Source organism: Papio anubis, chromosome 9, assembly GCF_008728515.1.
Source record: "Papio anubis isolate 15944 chromosome 9, Panubis1.0, whole genome shotgun sequence".
In the NCBI taxonomy this organism is placed as follows: Eukaryota; Metazoa; Chordata; class Mammalia; order Primates; family Cercopithecidae; genus Papio; species Papio anubis.
In genome coordinates, this window is record NC_044984.1 from 50,855,358 (window position 1) to 50,882,842 (window position 27,485).

The 27,485-nt window shown below is 54.2% G+C and overlaps 3 protein-coding genes across 12 annotated transcripts in view; 2 read left to right on the forward strand and 1 right to left on the reverse strand.

The window, feature by feature from the left end:
• On the forward strand, positions 1–8,982 carry NABP2 (nucleic acid binding protein 2). 7 transcript variants are annotated; one of them, XM_009180944.4, is made up of 9 exons: positions 1–228; positions 339–447; positions 761–830; positions 2,677–2,778; positions 3,220–3,358; positions 3,472–3,543; positions 4,030–4,111; positions 4,207–4,270; positions 7,195–8,032. In XM_009180944.4, exons 4-9 carry the CDS (start codon positions 2,700–2,702, stop codon positions 7,392–7,394), a joined length of 636 nt encoding a protein of 211 aa, XP_009179208.1. In that variant the 5' UTR covers positions 1–228; positions 339–447; positions 761–830; positions 2,677–2,699; the 3' UTR covers positions 7,395–8,032. The 7 variants fall into 7 exon arrangements, with proteins under 7 accessions (XP_009179208.1, XP_009179209.1, XP_009179207.1 ...); XM_009180945.4 differs by having other exon boundaries at positions 809–830; XM_009180943.4 differs by having other exon boundaries at positions 339–830.
• On the forward strand, positions 8,217–17,166 carry SLC39A5 (solute carrier family 39 member 5). 3 transcript variants are annotated; one of them, XM_009180940.1, is made up of 12 exons: positions 8,218–8,295; positions 9,000–9,042; positions 9,374–9,731; positions 11,497–11,680; positions 14,146–14,308; positions 14,480–14,649; positions 14,883–15,023; positions 15,713–15,809; positions 15,899–16,063; positions 16,248–16,328; positions 16,467–16,657; positions 16,908–17,166. In XM_009180940.1, exons 3-12 carry the CDS (start codon positions 9,445–9,447, stop codon positions 17,049–17,051), a joined length of 1,623 nt encoding a protein of 540 aa, XP_009179204.1. In that variant the 5' UTR covers positions 8,218–8,295; positions 9,000–9,042; positions 9,374–9,444; the 3' UTR covers positions 17,052–17,166. The 3 variants fall into 3 exon arrangements, with proteins under 3 accessions (XP_009179205.1, XP_009179204.1, XP_009179203.1); XM_009180941.1 differs by lacking the exon at positions 9,000–9,042 and having other exon boundaries at positions 8,217–8,295; XM_009180939.1 differs by lacking the exon at positions 8,218–8,295 and having other exon boundaries at positions 9,000–9,069.
• The window catches only part of ANKRD52 (ankyrin repeat domain 52), a 20,538-nt gene continuing 10,179 nt past the window's right edge, over positions 17,127–27,485 (reverse strand). Inside the window, exons 18-28 of one of the 2 annotated variants that reach the window (XM_003906601.3) lie at positions 27,275–27,476; positions 26,939–27,026; positions 26,745–26,862; positions 24,697–24,916; positions 24,424–24,511; positions 24,227–24,310; positions 23,973–24,118; positions 23,674–23,756; positions 23,375–23,457; positions 23,109–23,200; positions 17,127–22,716 (exon numbers count right to left, since the gene is read on the reverse strand). In XM_003906601.3, coding sequence (XP_003906650.3) covers positions 22,466–22,716; positions 23,109–23,200; positions 23,375–23,457; positions 23,674–23,756; positions 23,973–24,118; positions 24,227–24,310; positions 24,424–24,511; positions 24,697–24,916; positions 26,745–26,862; positions 26,939–27,026; positions 27,275–27,476 — 1,455 coding nt within the window. In that variant the 3' untranslated portion in view covers positions 17,127–22,465. The remainder of the gene's footprint in view (positions 22,717–23,108; positions 23,201–23,374; positions 23,458–23,673; positions 23,757–23,972; positions 24,119–24,226; positions 24,311–24,423; positions 24,512–24,696; positions 24,917–26,744; positions 26,863–26,938; positions 27,027–27,274; positions 27,477–27,485) is intronic. The other variant, XM_021922507.2, reaches the window with a different exon arrangement.

Below are 27,485 nucleotides of genomic sequence, written 5' to 3' on the forward strand. Positions count from 1 at the left end.
CTAGAGTCTATATAGGCCTAGCCAGGACTATATAGTCCTTTGGGAGGGAGAACTCTGTGTTCTTCCCGGCAAGAACGTGTGGGCCTGGCCGGCCACGCTTCGCTTTGGAGGGGTGCAGGTGACTTGTGTCTTAGAGCTGACGCAGATTGGTGCGAGATCATTGCGGAGAGGCAGACCTGCAGCGTGACCTGCTGCGGGTCCGGCCCCTCTCCCTTTTCCAGAGACCTGGTCAGCATCCTAGAGCTTCGTAACAAGGCGGCCGCGGGGTGGGGAGTGAGGGAGTCTGACCGCAAAGCTTAGATCTGGGCTGCTCAATGGGTTGTCTGCCTCTCTCCCAGGCGCTCTCCTGCCGTATCCACGATGGCTCCTCGAACACTTGTGGAGTTCCCTGAAACACCTAAGAGGAAGGAAGGAAGGGAGAAAAAATTTCCGTCTTCCTGAGTTGGGGTTTGATTTCCTTAGCTTACACACTGTGGTGTTGGGGATGTGGGCGGTAGAGAATCTGGGATCCAAGGGAAGTCAATGTGGAGCCTAAAGAGCTCCATGAGAAGATAGGGGATTAATTAAACAAACCAAGGCATTACAATTACATGACTTCCTAGGCTAATCTGGTATTAAATAGTATGGTATTTATTGTGGACATTGGCTAAGTAAACGCTAATTCACATTAATACACGCATACACACACACACATATCTTTATGTAATTTGTTTATACACAACAATACAGAGCTAGCTACCTTTTGTGGACAATTTGACAGGTCCCGAAAGGAACTAAAGTTTCAGGCCTCCTTTCTGCCGTCCTCTAGAGGGACTCTGCGATCAAGTAAGGTAAGAGTACTATGGCCGGGCGCGGTGGTTCACGCCTTTAATCCCAACACTTTGGGAGGCCGAGGCGGGTGGATCGCGAGGTCAGGAGTTTGAGACCAGGCTGGCCAACATGGTGAAACCCCGTCTCTACTAAAAATACAAAAAAAGTAGCCGGGCGTAGTGGCAGGTGCCTGTAATCCCAGCTACTAGGGAGGCTAACACAGGAGAATCGCTTGAACGCGGGAGGCAGAGGTTGCAGTGAGCCGAGATGGCACCACTGCACTCCAGCCTGGGCGACAGAGCAAGACTCCTTTGCGGGCAGGTGCAAGGGCTCACGCCTGTAATCCTAGCACTTTGGGAGGACGAGGTGGGCATATATATTTTGTGGGTATATATATATATATATACACACAAAAATTAGCCGAGGATGGTAGTGTGAACCTGTAGTACCAGCCACTACGGAGGCTGTGGTGGGAGGATCGCTTGAGCCAGGGAGGCAGAGGTTGCAGTGAGCCAAGATTGCACCACTACACTCCAACCTGGGTTACACAGGGAGACTCTGTTTCAAAAAAAAAAAAAAAAAAGAGGGCCTAACAAATGTTTCCCTCTATGCCGCAGGTTCCATCTCTTCCAAGAAGGGTGAGCCTGCCTTTTGTCTCTGGTATAAATGCCACTTTTCCCAGAGACCTTGACCAAGCTGGATAGTGCCTTAAAGATGAGAACCTCAAATCAGGAACAAAGATAAGGGTTAGAGCAATAAAAAGGGAGGAAACCGTGTGTGCCTGTGTGCAAGGCACTTTTTTAAATATAACTTCCGTTTTCTCGTAAGATGGAATTACATATTTTTTGTCTTTTTTTTCCCCTTTTTGTGGCGAATGGGGTCTCGCTATATTTCCTAGGCAGGTCTGGAACTCCTGGACTCATGCTATCCTCCAGCCTATGCCTCCCTACTTGCTGGGATTACAGGCGTGAACCACCGCGCCTAGCGGAATTGGAATTACATATGTTTAAATAGTCGAGAAAGGAAGTGAAGCATTGAGCCAGGATTCAAACTTTTGTCCGCCAGATTCCGAAGCCCTTGCTCCTTTTCCCATTGTGTCACTCTTAGAGCCTAACAAACGTCTTAGAGCCTAAGTGCATTCTCCCCAGCCAAGTTAAGAAAAATTAGGGCCCTGTGCGCCCTCTAGTGGTGGATCTTTCCCCCTGCAGAGCCAACGATCTCCAAGGTTCCTTTAATACCTGAAATTCGCCCCCTTCGCGGCGCACGAGTCTCTGATCCCGATTGGCTGGGCAGGGCAGGCGGCGGGACGCAGGGCGCGCCCGGGCGGTGCTGATTGGCCGGAGGAGGCCAGCCGGGGAAACTTCCGGGAATGGCCGCACTCCCGCGTTCCACCGGGCAGCATCCGGCGGCAGCGGAGCCTGTGGCTCCCCCTGCGGGCTGCTCAGCGGCGTGCACAGTCCTGCCGGCTGGCTGGGTGGGTGGTGGGCGGCGGGCAGGGGAGGGCATGGAGCGAGTCCCGGGTTGTCGAGATGAGGGTTCGGGAAGGTCTGGCCAGTAAGATTCTACTCCCTGGCTCTGCACCGGGTTCCCTACTCCTGTCTCCGTCGGCTCCGCCACTTCAGGGCTTGAGACTAAAAGAGCATCCCGGCAGGGGGCCTTCCAGCCCCAAAGCAGCCTGTCCAGAGACCCCCAAATTCTGATCTTGAAGTTGGAGGCCTCCGGGGATGTTCTTTTTAAATCTTTTAGAAGCGTTAGAGGGGTTGAGGCTGCCTGACCCCGGCCTAATGGGGTAGGTAGGCCTCGGGAAGTGGAGCATGGGGGCAAAGGATTCAAGCATTGAGCCTTCATCCCTTATTCCCCATCCAGTGGGGTGCCGAGGCTCGGGCAGCATGACGACGGAGACCTTTGTGAAGGATATCAAGCCTGGGCTCAAGAATCTGAACCTCATCTTCATTGTGCTGGAGACAGGTGTCTATACTGGGGTGGCGGGTTCCCGGGATTGGGGTGGGGGCAGGAGGGAAAGAACGCTATCTGCTTTCTTAACTTGCTATGGGGATGGCGAGTCAAGCTGCAAGACACTCCTCACTCCCAATCTCTCTCTTCGACCCTGGGACAGAAAGTTGCAGTCAGGTATAGGGTAGATAGAACTCTTGCCAGATCTAGACCTCCTGTGCCACGCGGGCCTCTTTCCACTCAGGGCCCTCTCCATGGTGCTGGCCCCGAACTCCCACCTCCACCCCCAGCACCACCCCTTCCACAATCCCAACCCCTTATGCCCCAGGGATTTGGCCTTTCCCCTGCTTGTACACCTTTTCCCTCATTCCACCAATATCTACATCTCATCCTTCTGACAGCTACCACCCCATTTATTTGACCATCCTCCCACCTCGATTTATCTGTTCTGTTCAGGCCGAGTGACCAAGACAAAGGACGGGCATGAGGTTCGGACCTGCAAAGTGGCGGACAAAACAGGCAGCATCAATATCTCTGTCTGGGACGATGTCGGCAATCTGATCCAGCCTGGGGACATTATCCGGCTCACCAAAGGGTAAGCCAGCTGGTGACTTCTGGCCTTCCAAAGGCAACAACAATCAAGAGTGGGGTTAACAGTCCCTATAACACTTCTGAGTACTCTGAATTTTGCTTTTTTTGCTCCCGTAGGTACGCTTCAGTTTTCAAAGGTTGTCTGACACTATATACTGGCCGTGGGGGTGATCTGCAGAAGATTGGAGAGTAAGTGCTATCTTGGGGATTGGGACGAAGAAGCACCAGGGCAAAGGGGTTTGCAAGGAGGCAGCATAGGGTGTGTACTCCAAGCCTTATTTCTGGACTTTCTCTGTTGTTGTTGTTGTTGTTTTTCTTGAGAAACAGTCTCTGTCGCCCAGGCTGGAGTGCAGTGGCATGATCCCGGCTCACGGTAGCCTTGACCTCCCAGGGTCAGGTGATCCTCCCACGTCAGCCTCCCAAGTAGCTGAGACTACAGGCGTGCTTCACCACACCCAGCTAATTTTTTTGTATTTTTTATAGAGACGGGGTTTCGCCATGTTGCCCAGGCTGGTCCCAAACTCGTGGGCTAAAGCGATCCTCCCGCTTCTGCCTCCCAAAGTGCTAGGATTACAGATGTGAGTGACCACGTCCAACCTATCGGGACTTTTCTGAGGCCTCCAGCAGTGGCCCAGAGGATGAATCCAAGGCTTTAGCTACTTTCTCCCCTTGCAGATTCTGTATGGTTTATTCTGAGGTTCCTAACTTCAGTGAGCCAAATCCAGAGTACAGCACCCAGCAGACACCCAACAAGGCGGTGAGTCCTGTGGCCACAATGGTGGGAAAAGAGGGCAGATCAAGACAAGAAGCATGGGAGGGAGCAGGATCTGAATATGTAATCTGTGCCTTCAGGTGCAGAACGACAGCAACCCTTCAGCTTCCCAGCCTACCACTGGACCCTCTGCTGCTTCTCCAGGTAAATCTGTTCCCTTCCATCCACTGGTCCTCCTAACTCTCCCACTCTGCTCAGCCTAGAAAGATGCATTTCCCTCATTCCTTTTCCAAAGCTCTCTTTTCTCGGTATATCCTCCTTCACCCAATTCTCCCAGACCCCTCTTTTTTTTTTTTTTTTTTTTTTTTTTGAGACTAAGTCTCGCTCTTGTCGACCAGGCTGGAGTGCAATGGCGCAATCTCAGCTTACTGCAACCTCCGCCTCAAGTGATTCTCCTGCCTCAGCCTCCCAAGTAGCTGGGATTACAGGCACCTGCCACCATGGCCAGCTAATTTTTTTTTTTTTTAAGATGGAGTCTATGTCACCCAGGCTGGAGTGCAATTACGTGACCTTGGCTCACTGCAACCTCTGCCTCCTGGGTTCAAGCAATTCTCCTGCCTCAGCCTCCTGAGTAGCTGGGATTACAGGCACCTGCCATCACGCCTGGCTAATTTTTGTAGAGACAGGGTTTCACCATGATGGCCAGGCTGGTTTTGAACTCCTGACCTCAGGTGATCTGCCTGCCTTGGCTGGGAAAAAAAAAGTGCTGGGATTACAGGCATGAGCACCACACCCAGCCATGGGCTGCAGATATCTTAGTCCAGTGGAGCAGCAGGGTTCAGTAGAGATATGGTTTAAGAACCACTGGGTTGGCCGGGCACAGTGGCTCACGCCTGTAATCCCAGCACTTTGGGAGGCCAAGGCAGGCAGATCACCTGAGGTCAGGAGTTCAAGACCAGCCATGGCCAACATGGCGAAACCCCATCTCTATTAAAAATACAAAAATGGCCGGGCGCGGTGGCTCAAGCCTGTAATCCCAGCACTTTGGGAGGCCGAGACGGGCGGATCACGAGGTCAGGAGATCGAGACCATCCTGGCTAACATGGTGAAACCCCGTCTCTACTAAAAATACAAAAAAACTAGCCGGGCGAGGTGGCAGGCGCCTGTAGTCCCAGCTACTCGGGAGGCTGAGGCAGGAGAATGGCGTGAACCCAGGAGACGGAGCTTGCAGTGAGCTGAGATCTGGCCACTGCACTCCAGCCTGGGCGACAGAGCGAGACTCCGTCTCAAAAAAAAAAAAAAAAAAAAAAAAAATACAAAAATTAGCCAGATGTGGTGGCAGGAGCCTGTAATCCCAGCTACTTGGGAGGCTGAGGCAGGAGAATAGCTTGAACCTGGGAAGCAGAGGTTGCAGTGAGCTGAGATCATGCCACTGCATTCCAGCCTGGGCAACAGTGAGACTGTTTCTCAAAAAAAAAAAAAAGAACCACTAGGCTATAACTTCCATGCTATTTAGGGTTCATAGTGCCCTACTGTATGCAAGAAGCAAGCCTATGCCTTCATGTAACAAATGTTTCTAGAGCACCTTCTATTTGCCACAGAATAAAACACACTACCTGCCTTTAGGGGCTTGTGGTTTATACAGGAGAGAGATAATGATTATAATACGCCATGGTTAAGTTCAATGATAGTGGTATGTCCAGAATTATGAGAGCTCAAAGAAATCATCCCACACACCTGGCTTCAGTCAAACATTGAAAATTTAAGCCAGGCCGGGCGCGGTGGCTCAAGCCTGTAATCTCAGCACTTTGGGAGGCCGAGACGGGTGGATCACGAGGTCAGGAGATCGAGACCACCCTGGCTAACACGGTGAAACCCCGTCTCTACTAAAAAATACAAAAAAACTAGCCGGGCGAGGTGGCGGGCGCCTGTAGTCCCAGCTACTCGGGAGGCTGAGACAGGAGAATGGCGGGAACCCGGGAGGCGGAGCTTGCAGTGAACTGAGATCCGGCCACAGCACTCCAGCCTGCCACAGCACTCCAGCCTGGGCAACAGAGCGAGACTCCGTCTCAAAAAAAAAAAAAAAAAAAAAGAAAATTTAAGCCAGATGCAGTGGTACACACCCATCGTCCTAGCTACTTGGGAGGCTGAGGCAGGAGCATTGCTTGAGCAAGGAGTTTGAGGCTGCAGTGAGCTATGATCACACCACTGCACTAAGCCTGGGTGACAAAGTGAGACCTCATCTCTAAAACAGTAAAAATTTAAAAATAAAAACTTATATACACAAAAATGTGACTTGTTATTATCTTTGGTGGGTAAGATTATGTGTAATAATCTTTTCACTTATGCTTATCTATATTTTCTAAAATGAACATTATCATGGTACACACATACACACCTTTTTTTTTAAGTGCCTCATATTTTAACGCAGAGACTTCAGGCCCTTCCCCTTGCCATGCTTCTCCAGTTTTATAATCACTTTTGGTAAAAGGGCTTTTTTTTGTTGTTGTTGTTTAATTCAGATGGAGTCTCGCACTGTTGCCAGGGCTGGAGTGCAATGGCGCAATCTTGGCTCACTGCAACCTCCACCTCCCAGGTTTAAGCGACTGTCCTGCCTCAGCCTCCTGAGTAGCTGGGATTACAGGTGCCCGCCAGCACACCCAGCTAAATTTTTGTATTTTCAGTAGAGACGGGGTTTCACTATGTTGGCCAGGCTGGTCTCGAATGCCTGACCGCGTGATCCACCCACCTCAGCCTCCCAAAGTACTGAGATTACAGGCGTGAGCCACCGCGCCTGACCCAGTAAAGGGGCATTTTTGTCAGAGATCCTTGAGCCTAGAACTAAACAGCTAATTCTAGGTCTGATTCCCAATAATAGTGAGATAAATACGAGAGAAAAATATCATACCGGGGTTCATGTAGCAACTTCCCAAATGATCGTGTGAGTCTTCTCTGGAGCTCCGTTCATATTTGTAGCCCACAGTCTTTTGCATTTGGTCGAATTGGCATTAAGACGCAGTTGTGCATGGTGAAGACTGTGCCACTCTTTGGGGCATGGAGGCAGGCCTTGAGATGGACCCCTCTCCTATGTTAACTAATTCCTTTGTTTCTTCTCCTCCCACAACTAGCCTCTGAGAGCCAGAATGGGAATGGACTGAGTGCCCCAACAGGTCCTGGTGGTGGCTCACATCCCCCTCATACTCCCTCCCACCCGCCCAGCACCCGAATCACTCGAAGCCAGCCCAACCACACACCTGCAGGCCCACCTGGCCCTTCCAGCAACCCTGTTAGTAACGGCAAAGAAACCCGGAGGAGCAGCAAAAGATAGCATGACATTCTTTCTTCCTGCCACCAACCACATCCCAAGTGTCTCCTGGAGAGCAAGATAGCCTTCCACTGGCTGGCTGGTGTAGCAGTGTTTTAGCCACTGAACTTCAGTGGAGGGGTGGTGAGCAGTGTTCTTATCCACCCTAATCTCATACTCCCTCGTTGTCCAGCTGAACTAGCTGTCCCCTGGGAGTCAGGACCCTCTGCCTGCTCTCTTTCCTCTTTAGAAATGGCAGTTACTGGCTGGGCGCGGTGGCTCACGCCTGTAATCCCAGCACTTTGGGAGGCCGAGGTGGGCGGATCACCTGAGGTCGGGAGTTCGAGACCAGCCTGACCAACATGGAGAAACCCCATCTCTAGTAAAAGTACAAAATTAGCCAGGCATGATGGTGTATGCCTGTAATCCCAGCTACTCGGGAGGCTGAGGCAGGAGACTCGCTTGAACCCGGGAGGCGGAGGTTGTGGTGAGCCGAAATTGCACCATTGCACTCCAGCCTGGGCAACAAGAGAGAAATTCCCATCTCAAAAAAAAAAAGAAAAGAAAGAAAGAAATGGCAGTTACCATCTGTTTCTTCTGTGTGAGACATGGGAGTCTAACTGAAATCTCTCCTTCCTAATAAATGTTACCACTCTACTCTGTGTTGGACTCCTTTACTTTTTGTGGGAAAAGGAAGAGGTTAGCAACTAGGCATTTGGGAAGGTGGGGTGTCTCTAGAAGGTGGAAGGAAGATAGGTTACAGGTAAGGAGGCCTAGGCAAAGCAGACCTGCCCCTTTAAGGTAGTGTCCCTCCCCTACCCCCTCCCTGCAGGTGACCCTTGCCCGCCTGCCTGCCTACCCCCCCAGCTGGAACCAAGAAGGCTGTGTCCCCCTTCCTCTGGGTGTCCTTGTCTCCTGCGATCAGGTAATGCCAACCTCAACCCCCTGGACCAGTCACCCCTATCAGACTTCGCTTCCTGATTTTAGGCCAGGTCAGACATCAGAGGGGAGCCCAGATCCTTGTTTCCTCTCCCCCACAGGGCTTCCCCTTTCTTGGTCATTGATCCCTAGAGCTCTGGCTCTTTCTCTTCTTGGGGTGAGAAATTGCTAAGAACAGTTTATTTCCCATGCATGCATCTGGGCTTGCCACTGATCTGCCTTTTCCCCCTCTTCCCCAGGTTAGGGACACCTGGGTCCAACCTTCCCAAGGTATATGGGGATGGGGGTTGGAGATGAAGTTTAGTGCCAGATGTAAGGTAGGTGGGGTGGAAGTACATGCAGGAAAGGGCTAAAATGGTACTAACTGTGTTAAGGATGGGGTGAATTATTTAAGAGGAAAAAGACTAGGCCCAGGTTCTCCTTAGCCATGTGGCTTTCCCAGGGCAGAGGGTGGCCCCTCCCTACTCAGGGGCCCAGCAGAGACTGACCTTTGACCCCCACCCCAGAGACCAGTGAACCATTAACTCCTCTCTTATGTGAGCCTTCACACATTGGCCCCACCCCTGACCCCGCCCCAAGGCAGGTGGGCTAGGAGGGGGCGCGTGTGCATCTTAGCCTTCTATGTGACGTGGCCTCCGATCCACCTGGACACCTGGAGGCTAAGCCTGGACTCCCCCCTCCCTGACTCAGGAACTGCTTAACGTCAACGGCAAGGTCTAACAAGGGACCTGAGGTGACAGCTCTCACATTGCCAGTAGGGGTGAGGCCCTGGGGATTGAGGGGGGATAAAGAGGTGGGGCAAAGTTGAGGGGTGGGGTTTAGGGGAGAAGGAATGGACAGTCAGCTCTGGATGAAGTATGGGGAGAGCTCCGAGTCAGGGAGGTGCTCTAGGAACCGGCAAACAAGAGGCTGCTCCCGAAGAAGGCAGTGTGAAGGGAGAAAGAAGGCTGCAGTAGGGGCTGCTGCTGGACTCGGTGGGGAACAGGTGTAAGGAGCTCTGGCTCCCCCAGGGACCCGAGCTGGAGAGCAGAGCAGCAACTCCAGCCCATTCGTTCTTCTTCCAGGGCACAGTCCTCATGATGTTTCGGGGAGAATAGGAGCCAGAACCTGAGACCCTAAGCCATTCCCCTCACCAATGATGGGGTCCCCAGTGAGTCATCTGCTGGCCGGCTTCTGTGTGTGGGTCATCTTGGGCTGGGTAGGGGGCTCAGTCCCCAACCTGGGCCCTGCTGAGCAGGAGCAGAACCATTACCTGGCCCAGCTGTTTGGCCTGTATGGAGAGAATGGGACGCTGACTGCAGGGGGCTTGGCGCGGCTTCTCCACAGCCTGGGGCTAGGCCGAGTTCAGGGGCTTCGCCTGGGACAGCATGGGCCTCTGACTGGACGGGCTGCACCCCCAGCTGCAAACAATTCCACGCACAGGTACTGACCCCTTCCTCCACTCCACAGGGCCACATCCCCCAGGTTCTCTCAGTGCTTGCCCCCAGTTGCCTCGTTCTGGCTTCCTCACAAGATCCCTGGAGTTACAAATTCTTCAGAACCCAGCTCCTTGGTATCTCTTCAAAACCTCTCATGCCTCTATTGCCTTCTCTCTCTTTTTGAGACGGGGGGGGGGGGGTCGGGTCGCATTTTGTCACCCAGGCTGAAGTGCAGTGACATATTCACGGCTCACTGCAACCTCTGCCTCCCAGGCTGAAGCCATCCTCCCACCTCAGCCTCCTGAGCAGCTGGGACCACAGGCACACACCACCACACTCGGCTAATTTTTAAAATTTTTTGTAGAGACAGGGCTTCGCCATGTTGCCCAGGTTGTTCTCAAACTCCTGGGCTCAGCTCAGCGATCTGCCTGCCTCAGCTTCCCAAAGTGCTGGGACTACAGATGGGAGCCACCACCCTAGACCTCCATTGCCTTCTAATTCTCTCCTCCTCCAAATCTCTAAGCCCTTAAATTTCTTGCTCTTAGTATCACTGTTCAGTGTCTCTGGGCTAATTTGGCTCCAAATTCGTAGCCCTTTCTTTTTCTTTTTTTTTTTTGAAATGGAGTTTTGCTCTTGTTGCCCAGGCTGGAGTGCAGTGGCGCTATCTCGGCTCACCGCAACCTCTGCCTCCCAGGTTTAAGCAATTCTCCTGCCTCAGCCTCCCTGGTAGCTGGGATTATAGGCATGTGCCACCGCACCCAGCTAATTTTGTATTTTTAGTAGAGACGGGGTTTCTCCATGTTGGTCAGGCTGGTCTCAAAGTCCCGACCTCAGGTGATCTGCCTGCCTTGGCCTCCCAAAGTGCTGGGATTACAGGCATGAGCCACCGCACCTGGCAGCCCTTTCCTGGCAGCCCTTTCTTTTTTCTTTTCTTTTCTTTTTTTTTAATTTTTTTTGAGACAGAGTCTCACTCTGTTGCCCAGGCTAGAGTGCAGTGGTGTGATCTTGGCTCACTGTAACCTCCACCTCCCGGGTTCAAGCAATTCTCCTGCCTCAGCCTCCTGAGTAGCTGGGATTACAGGCACACACCACCATGCCTGGCTAATTTTTGTAATTTTAGTAGAGACGGGGTTTCACCATATTGGTCAGGCTGGTCTCGAACTCCCGACCTCAGGTGATCCACCCACCTCAGCCTCCCAGAATGCTGGGATTACAGGTGTAAGCCACTGTGCCCAGCCATTCGTAGCCCTTTTGGTTGTCCTCCTTTTTTTTTTTTTTTTTTTGAGATGGACTTTCGCTCTTTTTGCGCAGGCTGGAGTGCAATGGCGCAATCTCAGCTCACCACAACCTCTGCCTCCCGGGTTCAAGTGATTCTCCTGCCTCAGGCTCCCAAGTAGCTGGAATTACAGGCATGCGCCACCACCCTGGCTAATTTTGTATTTTTAGTAGAGATGGGGTTTCTCCATGTTGGTCAGGCTGGTCTCGAACTCCCGACCTCATGTGATCCGCCCACCTTGGCCTCCCAAAGTGCTGGGATTACAGGCGTGAGCCACCGCGCCCGGCTGGTTGTCCTCCTTTTTTCTGTCCCCCCAGTGGCAGAAAATGGACAACTCTCAGATCTTCCTAAGAATGACATTCCATGGTTTCTGGGTCCCAGGATCTCCCGTCAGTGGCTAGTTCCCTCTTTCCCCCTAAACTCCCTGGGAGCCTCTCAAAGCGGGTTGATAGAGAACACAAGGGAGGCTGACTTGCTGTCTCATCCATTCCAGGCCGCAGAACCCTGAGCTGAGTGTGGATGTCTGGGCAGGGATGCCTCTGGGTCCCTCAGGGTGGGGTGACCTGGAAGAGTCAAAGGCTCCTCACCTACCCCGTGGGCCAGCCCCCTCGGGCCTGGACCTCTTTCACAGGCTTCTGCTGCTGGACCACTCATTGGCTGACCACCTGAATGAGGATGTGAGTCTGATGTCTCTAAAGGGGAAGGAGCCATGGGATTAGATGGCCTGAAATGTTTAAATAATCAGTTTTTTTTTGTTTTGTTTTTAAATCCCAACATGGGCCAGGTGTGGTGGCTCACGCCTGTAATCCCAACACTTTGGGAGGCCGAGGTGAGCGGATCACCTGAGGTCAGGAGTTTGAGACCAGCCTGGCCAACGTGGTGAAACCTCATCTCTACTAAAAAATACAAAATTAGGCCGGGCGCGGTGGCTCAAGCCTGTAATCCCAGCACTTTGGGAGGCCGAGGCGGGTGGATCACGAGGTCAGGAGATCGAGACTATCCTGGCTAACACGGTGAAACCCCGTCTCTACTAAAAATACAAAAAATTAGCCGGGCGTGGTAGCGGGCGCCTGCAGTCCCAGCTGCCAGGAGGCTGAGGCGGGGAGAATAAGCGTGAGCAGGGGAAGTGAGGAGTTTGCAGTGAGGCAGGAGATGCGCCACTGCACACTCCAGCCTGGGGAACACAGCGAGACTCCGTCCAGGCATGATGGCTCAAGCCTGTAATCCCAGCACTTTGGGAGGCGAGGCAGGCGGGATCCGCGAGGTCAGGAGATGAGACCATCCTGGCTAACACAGTGAAACCCGTCTCTACTAAAATACAAAAGCGGGCGGTGAGGTGGCGAGCCTGTAGTCCCAGCTACTCACGGGGAGGCTGAGGCAGAAGAAGAGGCGTAAACCGGGGCCGGAGCTTGCAGTGACTGAGATCCAGCCACTGCACTCCAGCCTGGGTGACAAGCCGAGACTCCGTCTCAAAAAAAAAAAAAAATCCCGAGCGTGTGCTTGGTGCCTGTAATCCCTAGCTAGTTAAGGAGGCTGAGGTGAGAAAAATGCGGCTTGAACCGGAGGAGGTTGCAGTGAGCCGAGATGGTGCATTGCACACCCCAGTCTGAGCAGCAACAGGAAACTCCGTCTAAAAAAAAAAAATAGCTGGGCATGGTGGCACATGCCTGTAATCCCAGCTACTCAGGAGGCTGAGGCAGGAGAATTGCTTGAACCCAGGAGGCAGAGATTGCAGTAAGCCGAGATCACACCACTGCACTCCAGCCTGGGTGACAGAGCGAGACTCTGTCTCAAAAAAAGAAAAAAAAAAATTCCATTGTGGTCTTAGGGGATGCTATTTCAATAGTGAACTATGTTCCCTCTGGGATCAGAGCAGGTGAGCCCATATCCAGAGCTCCAAGACTCAGTTTAGAGGAATAGATGGCAAAGCAGAGAATCTAGAGAAGCAGCCCAGGATAGGATCTGGATGGTCACCTGGAGAGGAGAACTGCAGGGAATGGATAGCCGTCTTCATCCAGAAAGACAGAGAATATGTTCTACTTACACCAGAGGGCAGACAAAGCTGCCTAACCCTGATGGAGGTCCAGTGAGTGCCCTATGCAGGAAGCATTCAAGCTGAGGCCAGATGAACATCGGACAGGGCTGTTGAGAGGGAGGTTAGATGGCATTTTAGGGTCTTTTCCCTTTTAAGATTCTGGCATGGAGAGCTCTAGTTTTCCAACCAGCTTCATTTATCAAATCAATGAAATGATTGAAATGATCAGGGTTTGGAGGGGGAAATGATGACAATGCTCACTAGCACCCAGTTTGTATCGAATTGAATACCTGCATTGGACTGAATATTTACTAATAATTAATACACATTGATTATAAGTACCCTTGGCCCCAGTCCCCAAGACACCTGCCAGTAGGAGCAAAGGGGACCCTGGGAGAGACCCAGGAGTCTATGCAATGGAAGGACAGCTGTTAAATTTTTTTTTTTTTTTTGAGGCAGGGTGTGACTCTGTCACCCAGGCTGGAATGCAATGGCGCGATCTCGGCTCACTGCAACCTCCACCTCCTGGGTTAAAGCAATTCTCCTGCCTCAGCCTCCCAAGTAGCTGGGATTATAGGTGTTCACTACCATCCCCAGCAATTTTTTTTTTTTTTTGAGATGGAGTCTCACTCTGTCGCCCAGGCCGGAGTGCACTGGCGTGATCTCGGCTCACTGCAACCTCTGCCTCCTGGGTTCAAGCGATTCTCCTGTCTCAGCCTCCTGAGTAGCTGGGACCACAGGCGCACGCCACCATGCCCAGCTAATATTTTGTACTTTAGTAGAGATGGGGTTTTACCATGTTGCCCAGGCTGGTCTCGAACTCCTGAGCTCAGGCAATCTACCTGCCTCAGGCTCCCAAAGTGTTGGGATTACAGGCCTGAGCCACCGCACCCGGCTCATCCCCAGCTAATTTTTGTATTTTTAGTAGAGACAGGGTTTCACCATGTTGGCCAGGTTGGTCTAGAACTCCTGACGTCAGGTGATCCACCTGCCTGGGCCTCTCAAGTACTGGGATTACAGGTGTGAGCCACTGCACCTGGCCAAGTGTTAAAGATCTGAGTCATAGTTCCTGGTGATTCTCCAATGTATGAACCTCAACTCCCCTAGTGTCTGAACGGCTCCCAGCTGCTGGTCAATTTTGGCCTGAGCCCCGCTGCTCCTCTGACTCCTCGTCAGTTTGCTCTGCTGTGCCCAGCCCTGCTTTATCAGATCGACAGCCGCGTCTGCATCGGAGCTCCGGCCCCTGCACCCCCAGGGGATCTACTATCTGGTCAGCAAGTAGGAGTGGGTGGGGGGCTCCCTGAATCCTGGAAGTGGGGCCTATGCCAAGAAAGGAGGCTCACTGGGGTCCTGCCTCTCCTTGTAGTGTTCTCTCTGCCCCACCTTACATGTGGGACCCTCCTCCTGCCCTGGCCTAACTTCAGCCCCTGATTCTCCCCAGCCCTGCTTCAGAGTGCCCTGGCAGTCCTGTTGCTCAGCCTCCCTTCTCCCCTATCCCTGCTGCTGCTGCGGCTCCTGGAACCTCGTCTACTGCGGCCCTTACTGGGCTTCCTGGGGGCCCTGGCCGTGGGCACTCTTTGTGGGGATGCACTGCTACACCTGCTACCGCATGTATGTGAAGCCCCTTCTTTGAACCCCTGGCCTCCATGGATCTAAGGTATCCCCAGCCACAGGACATCCCCTCCCACTTTCCATCACCTCCCACATCCTACTCCTGGATCCTGGCTTCAGCTCACAGGTGCCTTCAAGTAGAGCATATGAGCAAAGGCTTGCCACCACCCATGCAAGGGGATGTTGTTGGGTATAGGGGCTTCCAGGGTCTGCCCTGACCTTCTCTCTGTCAGGCACAAGAAGGGCGGCACGCAGGACCTGGTGGACTACCAGAGGAGGACCTGGGCCCGGGGCTGTCAGTGCTCGGAGGCCTCTTCCTGCTCTTTGTGCTGGAGAACATGCTGGGGCTTTTGCGACACCGAGGGCTCAGGCCAGTGAGTGATACCCTTTTCTCCTCCTTCTGCTGAAACCAGAGTCCCAGTCAAGAACTGGGCCAGGCTGGGCGTGGTGGCTCACGCCTGTAATCCCAGCACTTTGGGAGGCCGAGGCGGGCAGATCACAAGGTTAGGAGTTCGAGATCAGCCTGACCAACATGGTGAAACCCTGTCTCTACTAAAAATACAAAAATTAGCTGGGCGTGGTGGTACATGCCTGTAATCCCAGCTACTCAGGAGGCTGAGGCAGGAGAATCGCTTGAACTCAGGAGGTGGAGGTTGCAGTGAGCCAAGACGGCACCATTGCACTTCAGCCCAGGTGACAGAGTGAGACTCTGTCTCAAAAAAAAAACCAAAAAAGAACTGGGTCAAAAAGCCAAGAGAGGAGCAGTGTGTGCTCCTGGATCTCCGATATTTGCCTGGTGTGCAGGACCTATTGGCTAACAGGGAGTGGATAGGGGCTCCTTAAGCACAGACCCAGGACTTCTGGCCAAATGGCATCATCTTCTGAGCTCAAGTCAACAAGAAACAGAGGGGAGGTGCCAACCTGGGAAGAAGGTAGAGGCCAAAGAACATCCCAGGTGCCAGAGGTGGAACCAGGTGTTCATTTTCCCAGCTTGTGGCCTGGCTTCCCCTTAGTCCCTGGCTCTGCTGCCTCCTCCACTAGGAGGGATACCCTCCTATTTCAGAGATGCTGCAGGCGAAAACGAAGGGATCTCGAAACACGAAACCTGGACCCGGAGAATGGCAGTGGGATGGCCCTTCAGCCCCTACAGGCAGCTCCAGGTGACTAGAGGAGAAAATTTGAAGAGTAGGCTCGAAGCTCACAGTCCTTACTTGCAGCCACCAACACTGTCCTGTGGTTCTTCCCGCAGAGCTAGGGGCTCAAGGCCAGAGGGAGCAGAACAGCCAGCACCCACCAGCCCCAGCCCCTCCTGGGCACCAAGGCCACAGTCATGGGCACCAGGGTGGCACTGATATCACGTGGATGGTCCTCCTGGGAGACGGTCTACACAACCTCACTGATGGGCTGGCCATAGGTGTGAGGGGTGGGAATGGAGGGAAGCAGGTCCAAGGGGAGGCCAGGGTCCCTAGTTATCCGCTGCGGCTAGGAGAGGGCCCTGAGGAAAATGGGGAGAGGATGGGAGGACCACAGAACACAGGAGCCTGCTTCTGAGGAGACATTTCTTCTGGACTGACAACTTCCAACCCCGTTGGCCCCAGGTGCTGCCTTCTCTGATGGCTTCTCCAGTGGCCTCAGTACCACCTTAGCGGTCTTCTGCCACGAGCTGCCCCATGAACTGGGTAGGAATGGCAGGAGCAGGGCGGGGTGGACTCCAGAAAGGAGACAGCTCCAAGGGGTAGAGCTTGGAGGCTGGCGGGTGGCATGGATGAGGGGCACCCCAGCTTACTCCCTCCCATCTTGTCCTCTGTCTCCAACAGGTGACTTTGCCATGCTGCTCCAGTCAGGGCTGTCCTTTCGGCGGCTGCTGCTGCTGAGCCTTGTGTCTGGAGCCCTGGGACTGGGGGGTGCAGTCCTGGGGGTGGGGCTCAGCCTGGGCCCTGTCCCCCTCACTCCCTGGGTGTTTGGGGTCACTGCTGGGGTCTTCCTCTATGTGGCCCTTGTGGACATGGTGAGAGATGTCGGGTAGAGCGGAGAAAACAAGGGCAGTGGGGAGGTGGGAGTGGAGGAGAGGGAGGTAGCAGTCCCTCCGCCTCTACCATTAGCTCCTGGAAGGGCATCAGACCACAGGCCCGCAAAAGTCTGAGAAACAAGGGACTGAGGTGTTTAGGCGGGGGCTGCTGATGCTTTTTGACACCCTTCCTCTGGTGTTGAGAGGTCAGGGGCAAGGCCAGAATCCTGACATCCTCTTTTTCTTTCAGCTACCAGCCCTGCTTCGTCCTCCGGAGCCCAAGCCTACGCCCCATGTGCTCCTGCAGGGGCTGGGGCTGCTGCTGGGGGGCGGCCTCATGCTTGCCATAGCCCTGCTGGAGGAGCGGCTACTGCCCGTGACCACTGAGGGCTGACGGGGCCAGTGGAAAGGGGTTGGGTTGCCCTTCCTTCCCCCCAACCACAGGAATGGAGGCGGGACACAGGGCCAGTAGGAGCAACAGGATTTTAATAAACAGAACCCATCCCAAAGCCATGACTACGACAGTTGTACTTGCACCAAAACAGCATAGAAAACCAGAGTGTGGTGGGAGGACCCGAAGCCGGTTGGGGGAGGATGTGAGTAGGGGCCTGGAGGGCGCAGGGTCATTAATCTGCGGGGAGAGCATTGTGCTTTAGCCCAGGAAGGGGAGGGGTGGGGCAAATGCACCGAGGTCCCCACTTTTTCCTGCTGCCCTCGGCACCCTGGGGATGCAGGCATCTGGGCACATCTGCCCCTTATTGCTGCCCACCAGCGTTAAACGCCCCTGATCCCAACACTAGCACCACAGGTGGTTCCGGGGCAGGGAGAGGCAGGAATGGGAAAATTGCTTAGAGAAAGATTCCACTAGAATCCAGTGAATTGTGCTCAGTTCTCTTTACTTCCTACAACCGAGTACATGGGTCACAGGGTAGAGGGTGCAACAGGACATGGAACATGCCCCTCCGTGCCCCCCAACACACACCTGCACACAGGATGGTGGTGTCTGCAGCATCACAGGTCATGCAGGGCTTGGGGAAGGGGAGGTTCACACACACATAGATGCCCACGGCGGGTACCAGACAGAGAACACCCCTGAATATACACAGCTGTACATGGGGAACCCCCAGGTCCCCACCCCAACCCTCTCCCCTGTCTTGCTGTCCCCCGCAGGGGAACTATATTGCTTTGAGAGAGCCACCCCAGGGGCTGCTCTGCCAGGCACCCTCCCATCCCACCCACCCCCATTTTGGCACATCTGCAAGACACACAGCAGCGAGAGTAGGCACCCTCCCTTCCCAGGCTTCTGTGGCCTGGAGCTGGGGAAGGGGGCAGGAGACTTCATCCTCCATCCTCCCCTAACCCTTCCCAAACCCCTGCCAAACCCACTCCAGTCAGAACCCACCCCCACCCCCCAAACACACATACAAAGCTGAGCTATCCAGGAACACAAGGGAAACAAGGAGATTGTCCAGGGTGGGAGCGGAGGCAGCGGGGGAAGAAGACTGGAAGCAGAGACCTCCCCCACTGTTGGGGGGGCAGACTGGCACAACAGCTACTTTAGTGCAATTGGAGAGGGTGCCCAGAGTGAGGGGTGGAGAAGGGAGGGAAGGCGCTCCCCAACTTCCCTGGGGGCAAAGTCAGGCTTCCAGATTCCCCAGGGAAAGGGCCTAGCAGGAGTGGGTGAGGGCCAAGGTGGATCCTCTGGTCACCCATCACCCTCTGCCCTCCCAAATGCAGTGACAGTGTCCCCCTCACACCTAAGTGGGCAACAGCAGCCTTGGAGTCAGTACCTTCAAGTAATTCAAAGAGTAGACCCTCCCCACCCCAGCTTCACCCCATCTCTGGGATTTGGTCACTTCTCTAGGGGTTGGGTTGGGAGGAGGGAGCCCCCAAGGCAGACCCTTCCCTCTCTACCTCCCACTTCCCAGACCACTGGGCTTGGTCCTCAAAGATTCCTCACCTCCGCCCTCGCCCCACCTGGGTCAAGGCTGCAGAAGGCTGGAGCCACCACAATTAGAGGGGAAGGGGCTGCTTTGTTCCTTATCCCTCCTTCTTAAAAGGTAGGGTTCAAACTAGGTGGGATGGGGGCCCATACTGGTTTGCCCCAGGAGTAGGGTTTCTGGGCTAGGGTCTGTAAGGCTATTTTCCTTTGCGGTGGGAAGGGGAGGTAGGGGATGAACACTGGGTATGGGAAGTGGGTGAGAAATGGCTGAGAGGGAAGGAGGAAGGGGCCTCCCCGCTGGAGCAGTCACTGGAGTCATTCAGACAAAAACACTCACGTGCATAAGATACACAGCGCGCAAACTCAGCCCTGCCAGCCCGGCCCCAATCCCACCTCTCAGGACCCCTTCCAAGACCCTGGAGGAGGTTTTGGGGGTACAGCTGTAGAACCGTTCACTCTGGCCCCATCCACCCCACCCCCAGCCTCTTCTCCCCTTCTAGGTCCAGGGAGTAAGAAGGTGCTCGGGTGGGCAGACAGTGGTGGAAACAGTATTGAGTTTTCCTTTGGTTACATATTGAAGGCAAAGGTGAGCTGGACTTACAGTCAAAACGGATAGGGGTGAGGAAGGAAGAGGGGCCATGGCTGGGGTTGGAGAGGGAGGTAGGCCCTCCTCAGCCCCTCCACCCCAAGAAACACGTCTACGTGGGGTGGCAGTCCCTCAGTCTCATCTCTCCCACCCCCCACAGCACCAAACAAAAGGAGAAGCCCCCTCCCCCAGGGGCTGCTCCCCACCCCAACCTGGGCTGTACATTCAGTGGTTTTCAGCAGTCCTATGGCTCAGGGGGCCACGGGGCGGGGGAGGTGGCCCGTCAGTCTCAGTGGACAGTGGCAGTGACCCGGGTCTGCTGGTCCTTCCTGGGACCCACAGTTTGTGCCATTCGTTTTTCTGAAGGATATAGTACATGACCCTACCAGAGCCACCGCCCAATCAGAAATAGCTCCCCAAAAATCAGAAACTAAAAACTGGCTCTTTCCATCTCACCCTCTGATTCACACGTCTGTTTCCCTGTCTCCTATGTCGCCCTCGCTCTGTTTCCTTTGCTGGGACCTGGGGCTGCTCCCAGGGTCCTCGCTTAAAATAGGCCTTTTCACAAAAGTGCTTATTACTTGAAGCAAGTGCTTTAGAGCTGCGGTGGGGAGAGGGGGAAGGGGGAGGGCAAAGGGAAGGCGCTGTTCCCTCCCCACCCTCTCCCATGAAGATTGGGGGGCATTCTGCCTGTTTTACTTCTCCACACCCGTTTAAGTCAAAGAGGTTTAAAAAAAACTTAACATTAAAATAAATATGCAGTGGCCATGAGAATGGTCAAAATGCTTCAAAAAACACTAGGGCTGGGGAGCCCAGGGTGGGGCGTGGGGTTTCCTTTGGCATAAGGAGAGGAGGCTGTTTGTCCCCCAGGCTTCCTCACAGCCACATATGGAGGGATAGAGGACTCCCCACCACCTCCCAGCACTGCTGACAGTGTGCTGAGGGCAGCAGGGAGCGGACAGCCCCCAGAAATCTCATCTAGCAAGACAACGGGGCTCCTGACAGACACTCGGATGCTTCCCGCCATCGCCAAACATCGCAAAAGGAGAACACGACTCACACTCCGCGAGTTCTCTCTGGAGGACCCATCTCCTCACTCCCCTTGCCCCCCACCACCTAATTCCCAGCACCAAGATGAGAAGGAGGGGGTGGAATGGGAAGATTTCAGGAGAGAGAATTGAAGGGAAGGCAAGCTTTGCAGAGCCAGCAGGGTTGGGGATGGGGGCTGCAGCCCTTAAGAGAGGTCACATTGATTGTCATATAGGGGAGGACACGGTGTGGAGGGAGGTGGGCAAGAGGGGCGTCACAAGGCCCTTTGGCTTTGAAAATAAAAATAAAAACTAAAAGCTGCACAATCCTTCTCATCAATAATGGTCATTTGGAAGCCTTGAAATGATTTAGGAACTGAGGGTTGGGAGAAGCAAGACACAGAGACAGGGTATCAAAAGGGACCATGGAAAGATAAGGACTTGGACACACCCCAGGCTTCTGGAAACCAGCATGAGGTATGGTTAAGGGTATCCACTGGGGAGGGAGGGGGTCCCTGGGACGCCCCCCTCCCCTCAGCCCACCCTTGACAAGGATGGCAAGACATTCAGGGTATACAACTAAAAGATGGGTAAGACTGTGAATAAAGCAAACTTGGGTAGGGGAGGGAGGCTGAAGGATCCCCTCAGGGGGAGACCCTGTACTGTGTAAACGAAGCCTGTCCAGTTCTCAGGGGACAATACTGATGGCAGCCAAACTGGGCGAGGATGCACTGTTGGGGCGGAGGGGGCATGACCTCTATTCAAGTTCTGTGTCTTGGCCCCTGGCTGAGGTATTGAGTGTGAGGAAGGGAACACTGGGCTGCAGGAGTGGGTCCAACTGTCCAGGAGGCTGCACTAGGAGATGGGTGGACAGAGCACTTAAAGGGACCAGGGCCAAATTCAATGCTACATTTAGAGAGAAAACTGCCCCCTCTTCACTCCAGCCCAGTTTGGCTTTTGGGGTGCGACTTTTAGAAATCTTACCAATGCAGCCCCTAGCTCAATCCCATCTTTCCTCCCTGCTGGGAAGGCAGGGACCAAGCCCCAGTACCTATTCATCTCTCTCTAGGTCAGAGCTTCTTCCTCACACTGGAGGGGAAGCCTGGGTCCCGAGTAGCCACGGTCCCTTGTCGGCCCTGCCCCTCCTACCATCTTTGGCTTCAGATCAGGAGTGACTGGGGCAGTGGGTACTCTTGGACATAACGGAAGGTGGAGGCAGATCGGGAGCACAGATAAACTATGGGCTTGGGGGCACAGGAGGAAGAACACGGTCCCTCCCTCCATATACATGCAAACACATGCCTGAAACACAGTGGACATACTAGGGCTGTGGTTTTGAAATGGGCAGGAAATTAATTTGTTTCTTCCCCTAAAGGATAAAACATTTACTTAAAAATTCATGACAAGCCTCAAAGTTCAAGGAAAGGAGAGCTAGGGCAGGAATGGCCACAGGCTCTGCCCTCCCAAAAGAAGATAAAAGAAAGAAGCAAGGTTAAAGTGCGTGGTTAGGGGCCAGGCTAGGACTGGGAGGGAAGGGGGAGGGGGCAGGCTGTGGGGGCAGAACCAGCCCTTGATTTGCATATGAGGAGCCAGGGGAGAGTGCAGGATTGGGGCCCAGGTACAGTAGTTGCTGCTTCAAGTGTTTTGCATTTGAACTTTAGGGGTGATAGGGTACAGAAGTGGGGGAAAAGCTCCAGGCCCCAGTGCTAAATATCCTCCCCCCTCATCCTCTAGCTGCCCCTGAAGGGGGAGGGGGACACCCCCAGAGTGCTCACACAGTACCAGAAATTAAGGCTTCTCACTGCTGCGGGGATGGAGGGACCGGCCGAGCAGGGAGGCAGTGATGGGTATGGAAGAAGAAGGGATCTGCCTGGCAGCAGGGGCAGGGGAGAAGAGGGACACAGAGAGGAGTCCCCAGGGAAGAGTCAGGGGAGCTGGCAGCAGAAAGAGGGAACCAAGAGATGGAGTCAAAGAGTGGGGCAGCCAGGCATTTAGCAATCATTTTGGGACACTTGGCAGAAGGGGTCGCCCTGGGGGTACCAAGGGCCTGGGGTGCTCCCTGTCAGTCCCAGACCCCTGCCAGGCCAAGATGGTGTGGCAAAGGGGTGAGCAGCTGCTCCCCAGGGCTTCCTTCCCCTCCGCCCCCTCCACCCAGTCGTGTTCTCCTTTAAAGTGCCCTAAATGTTTAGACTTTTTCTAAATAAATAGAATTAGATATCAAGCCACCGGCGGGGGAGGGACACTGGAGGGGGCTACTCGGAGTAGCAGCCGTCTAACCCAATGGCGCCGGGCCGCTCCTGGCTATAGGGGCAGGAGGCCCCATGGGGCAGGGCGCCGCAGCCACCCACCGTCTTGGCAGCTGCAATGCTGCAGTTCTTGAGCAGGCTGAAGCTGAAAGGACTGACGGCGTCCTTAGGTGGGAAAGGCTTCATGGTGGAAAGGATCAAGGCCAGGCAGTCCGCCACATCTTTGTTGGGGGCACAGGCCAGTGCTGGGGTGTGACCTGCAGGGCCAAGGGGGAGAACTGAGGCACAGAGTCCTGTATCCCAGCCAGCCTCCCCCAAGCCCTGAAGTCTTTTCTCTGTGGAGGGAGCCAAGGCAGGCAGGTACCCAGCAGGGGCAGAATCCAAGGGTGACGAGGGCCCAGGAAGACTGACAGGCAGATTCTCTAAGTGCGGGCTAAAGGGTGGACATAGGAATCAAAGCCCGGGGTGTGGAGTCCTCCTGACCCTGCAGGCTCCCCTGTGAAACTCCAGAGTACTGGTGTGGGCTCCCTACTCTGAAGAGTTCCCTTGGGAAGAAAATCCCATGTAAAGCAAGATTAAGAAGTCACCTCCTAAAGAATGTCCCTGACCCCAAACCCAAGAGAGGCAGGGGGCTCCAGACCCCACCCACCTTCTTCATCCACAGCCAGCACTGTGGCTCCACGACTCAGCAGGGCCTGTACCACAGAAGCTAGACCATTCCGGGCAGCAATGTGGAGTGGCCTTGGAAAAAAGGAAAAAGAAGGAGCTTGATGCTAAGCTGCCCTTCCACCTCCAGACAGGGTGGCAAGGGTGCTGAACAAATACTATAGGCTCCAGAGAGCCTCTGAACAGCAGCCACTCTTTTGCGTCACCCACCGGCCTCCCCCAGCTAGGAGCCCCCTTCCAGGCACTCACATCTGCAGCGCACTGTTGGTAGCATTGATAAGGCCAAGGTCTTGGGTTTCCGCCAGGATCATGAGGGCACATTTCTCATGGCCCTGAGGGAGGGGAACAGAGTGGAGACTTGTGAAGTAGAAGTGTGGCAGGGTGCAAGGCAGGAGTTGGGAGAGTAACAGGAGGACAAACAGCTGCCCCACCAGTGGGATGTGCTGGATAATCCTCACTTCCGCCCTAGTCCCCCCTACAACCGAGACCTACCTCTCTTCATCAAGCGCTGCCCCTTATGCAGTCCCCCAATCACTTCAGGTAAGTACCTTGCTACAAGCCAAGTGGAGGGCCGTGTTCTTGTTCTCATCCAACACAGTAAGGTCTGCCTTCCCTCGATACAGCAGAAATTCTACGAGAGAAATGTGACAGAGGGACTGAACCCTCCCTCCAGAGCAGCAGCCATCCCGGCTCTCCACTTTGCATTCCGTCTGCAGATGGCGAGACATCCAAAGACAACCCTCCTGATGTCTGAACCCCAGCCCCAGCCAGCCTCCACAGGCAGGGCTGACCCATCCTGCAAATGCCCCAGGGGAGCTCCTCCCTTCCACAAGTGGCCCCTACACACCCACAGCAGCGGTCTGCCCGTTCTCAGCCGCCGTCATGAGCGCAGTGCGGCCAGTATGGTCAGTGGCGTTCACCTCGGCTTGGTGCTGCAGCAGCATCCGGAGCCCAGAGACATTGTCCGCGAAGGCAGCGGCGTGAAGGGGGGTCCTGTAAGGCGGGGATCAGGGTAGATTAAAATAGGGAAGAGTATACTGCCCAAGCAGAAAGAGGAAGCCAGAGGCAACTGGACTTCTCCCCAAGTCTTCTATCACCCACCGTCCTTTGGCATCTCGGCTGTTCACAATCTTGGCACCCAGAGCTCCCAGCAGCATCTCTGTGGTGCTGTCCTGGTTATTAATCCTAGAGGAACAGGGAGGAGGGGTCATCAGGAAGGACAAGAGAAGTAGGCTACCTGTCCTAAGCTCAGGTCATGGGCCCTCGCAAGAAGGGCTGACGCAGCAGAAGGGACTTACACTGCACAGTGCAAAGGAGTGAAGGGGTTTCCTTCCAGGTATGAAAACGGGCTGTGTTCAAGTAACAACTCCAGACAATCTTCGTGTCCTGGGCATGAGTAAGGAAGAGTTGTGATGGAGAAAAACAACAAGGTTCCCTGTCTGTCCTGTGTCTTGACACTCCAGTCCACTTCCAGATTCAGATCAACCCAGGTCCCTCCCACAACCCACCCGTCCTCCTCTACACACACTCCAACACATACTCCTGTGCCTGTGGAGGCCCCAGTCTAGTACCAGTGTAGGAGGCCCAGTGCATGGGCGAGTATCCGCTGTAATCCACCCCAGCATCCAGGGGGTCTGTGGAAAGGGCAGCCTGCAGCAGGGTCCGCAGTACTGCAGTGTGGCCACAGGCTGAGGCCAGGTGAATGGGTGTGCGGCCCTTAAAGTCTCGGCACAGCACAAATGCGTCGTGGTCCAGCAGGGCAGCCAGGCAGTCCTCACAGCCAGTCACTGCCTGTGAGTAACATGGGGGTGTGAAGGGGATGAAAAGCTCCTTCTTTTCTGCTGGCCTATTGCTTGAGTCTGGCTCAGGAGTAAGAACCACTTCCAGGGCTCCAATCCTTGTCTTTTTTTTTTTGGAGACAGAGTCTTGCTCTGTCACCCAGGCTGGAGTGCAGTGGCACAATCTTGGCTCACTGCAACCTCTGCCTCCCAGGTTCAAGCGATTCTCCTGCCTCAGCCTCCCGAGTAGCTGGGATTACAGGCAGGTGCCACCATGCCCGGCTAATTTTTTTGTATTTTTACTAGAGATGGGGTTTCACCATGTTAGCCAGGATGGTCTTGATCTCCTGACCTCGTGATCCGCCTGCCTCGGCCTCCCAAACTGCTGGGATTACAGGCACGAGCCACTGCACCTGGCCTCAATCCTTGTCTTTACAACAATGATTTTTTTTTTTTTTTGAGACAAGAGTCTCACTCTGTCACCCAGGCTGGAGTGCAATGGTGTGATCTTGGCTCACTGCAACCTCTGCCTCCCGGGTTCCAGCAATTCTGTCTCAGCCTCCTGAGTAGCTGGGATTATAGGCATGCACCACCACGCCCAATTAATTTTTGTATTTTTAGTAGAGACAAAGTTTCACCATGTTGGCCAGGCTGGTCTCGAACTCCTGACCTCAGCTGATCCACCCGCCTTGGCCTTCCAAAGTGCTGGGATTACAGACGTGAGTCACCGCGCCCGGCCCTTTACAACAATGATTCTAAGTGTCAAAGACCCACATCTCCCTCCTTGACTCTCTCTATGCCAATAAACATTCAGGATACTAAGAGTTAATACTGGAGCTCTGGAGTGAAAGACTAAACAGAGAGAAGGAGACTAAGGGATCAAAAAATCTTGTGGGAGGAGGAGGCAGCTGAGGACAGGTGGTCGCGGAAGAGGATCTAGGTGGTGCTGACATTATGCGATGGGATGGGGCCAGCAGGGTATCCCAAGTAGAGTGAGTGGTAAGCACTCAGTTGTATGTGATTACAAAGCACAGATATCGCCAGGCACAATGGCTCACGCCTGTAATCCCAACCCTTTGGGAGGCCAAGGCGGGTGGATCTCATCATCAGGAGATTGAGACCATCCTGGCTAACACAGAGAAACTTGGTCTCTACTAAAAATAAAAAAATTAGCTGGGCGTGTCATCCCAACTACTCGGGAGGTTGAGGCAGGAGAATCGCTTGAACCCGGGAGACAGAGGTTGCAGTGAGCCGAGATCACGCCACTGAACTCCAGCCTGGGCAACAGAGCAAGACTCCGTCTCAAAAATAATAATAACAACAATAATAATAATAATAAAACAAAGCACAGATACCAGGGAAATCAGCTGGGGATGTCAGGGACTCATCCTGGAGCAAGCACAAGGCTCAATAAGATCCTGGGCACAGCATGGGCCTGGTGGCTCGCACCTGTAATCCCAGCACTTCAGGAGGCCAAGGTTGGGGGATCACTTGAGCCCAGGAGTTCAAGACCAGTTTGGGCAAGATGGTAAGATCCCCATCTCTACAAAAAATACAAAAATTAGCTGGGCATGGTGGCATGTGCCTATAGTTTCAGCTACTCAGGAGGCTGAAGTGGGAGGATCACCTGAACCCAGGAAGTCAAGGCTGCAGTGAGCCGTGATAGTGTCACTGAACTCCAACCTGGGCAATGGGAGTGAGACCCTGTCTCCAAAAAAAAAAGAGACTGGGCACAAAATCCTGGCTCGCCTCCTAGACAATTGGATTCCCTACTGCTGGTGAGTCCCGTGCTCCCACACTGAGGCCCACATGCAAACAATCCCCCCCAGAAGCTCACTCACCCCGCGGTGGAGGGCGGTGCGGCCCCGGAGGTCAGCAGCATCAGCTGTGGATCCTTTCTCTAGCAGCAGATGTACACAGTCCACATGGCCATTCATGATGGCCAGCATCAGTGGGGTCCTACAGAGGGGCAGGAGGAGGAGTGAGGATCCCACAAGGACTGGAAAACCTGCACCCCACCCTGGCCCACACTCACTGTCCATAGGCATCCATGACATCTGTGATGTCAGCTCGTTCCCCACTGTCGATCAGCAAGTGCAGGGAGTCAGTGTGGCCAGAGGCAGCTAGGGGAAAGGGACCCCGCGTCAGGGCAGGGCCAAGAGGAAGAAGGGAGGCGAGGTCAAGCCTAAAGGACTTGGGGTCAATGTTACAGGAAGACCTGGGCCACAGAGAAATCTCTGAGGATAGGAAGCTATGAATCAGGGCTTGAAGTCTCCATTCTCCTCACCCTACTCCACTTTCCAGCCCCATTCCCATCCAGGAGGGATCTGGCATGGCAAGGGTAAGGCAGCAGCCTAAAGTGGGCACTAACCAGCAGCGTGCAGGGGCGTCCACTTGCGCTTGCGCTCCTTGATGAGGGCAGAGGCACCATGGGCCGTAAGCACCTCCACACACTCAGTAGAGCCGCGCTCCGTGGCCAGGAAGAGTGCGGTCCGGCCCTTGTGGTCCCTTACGTCCAGATTCACCAGCGTCTCTGCCAGTGTCTTCAAGGCTTCACAGTGACCGTTGTAGGCCTGGAGGGG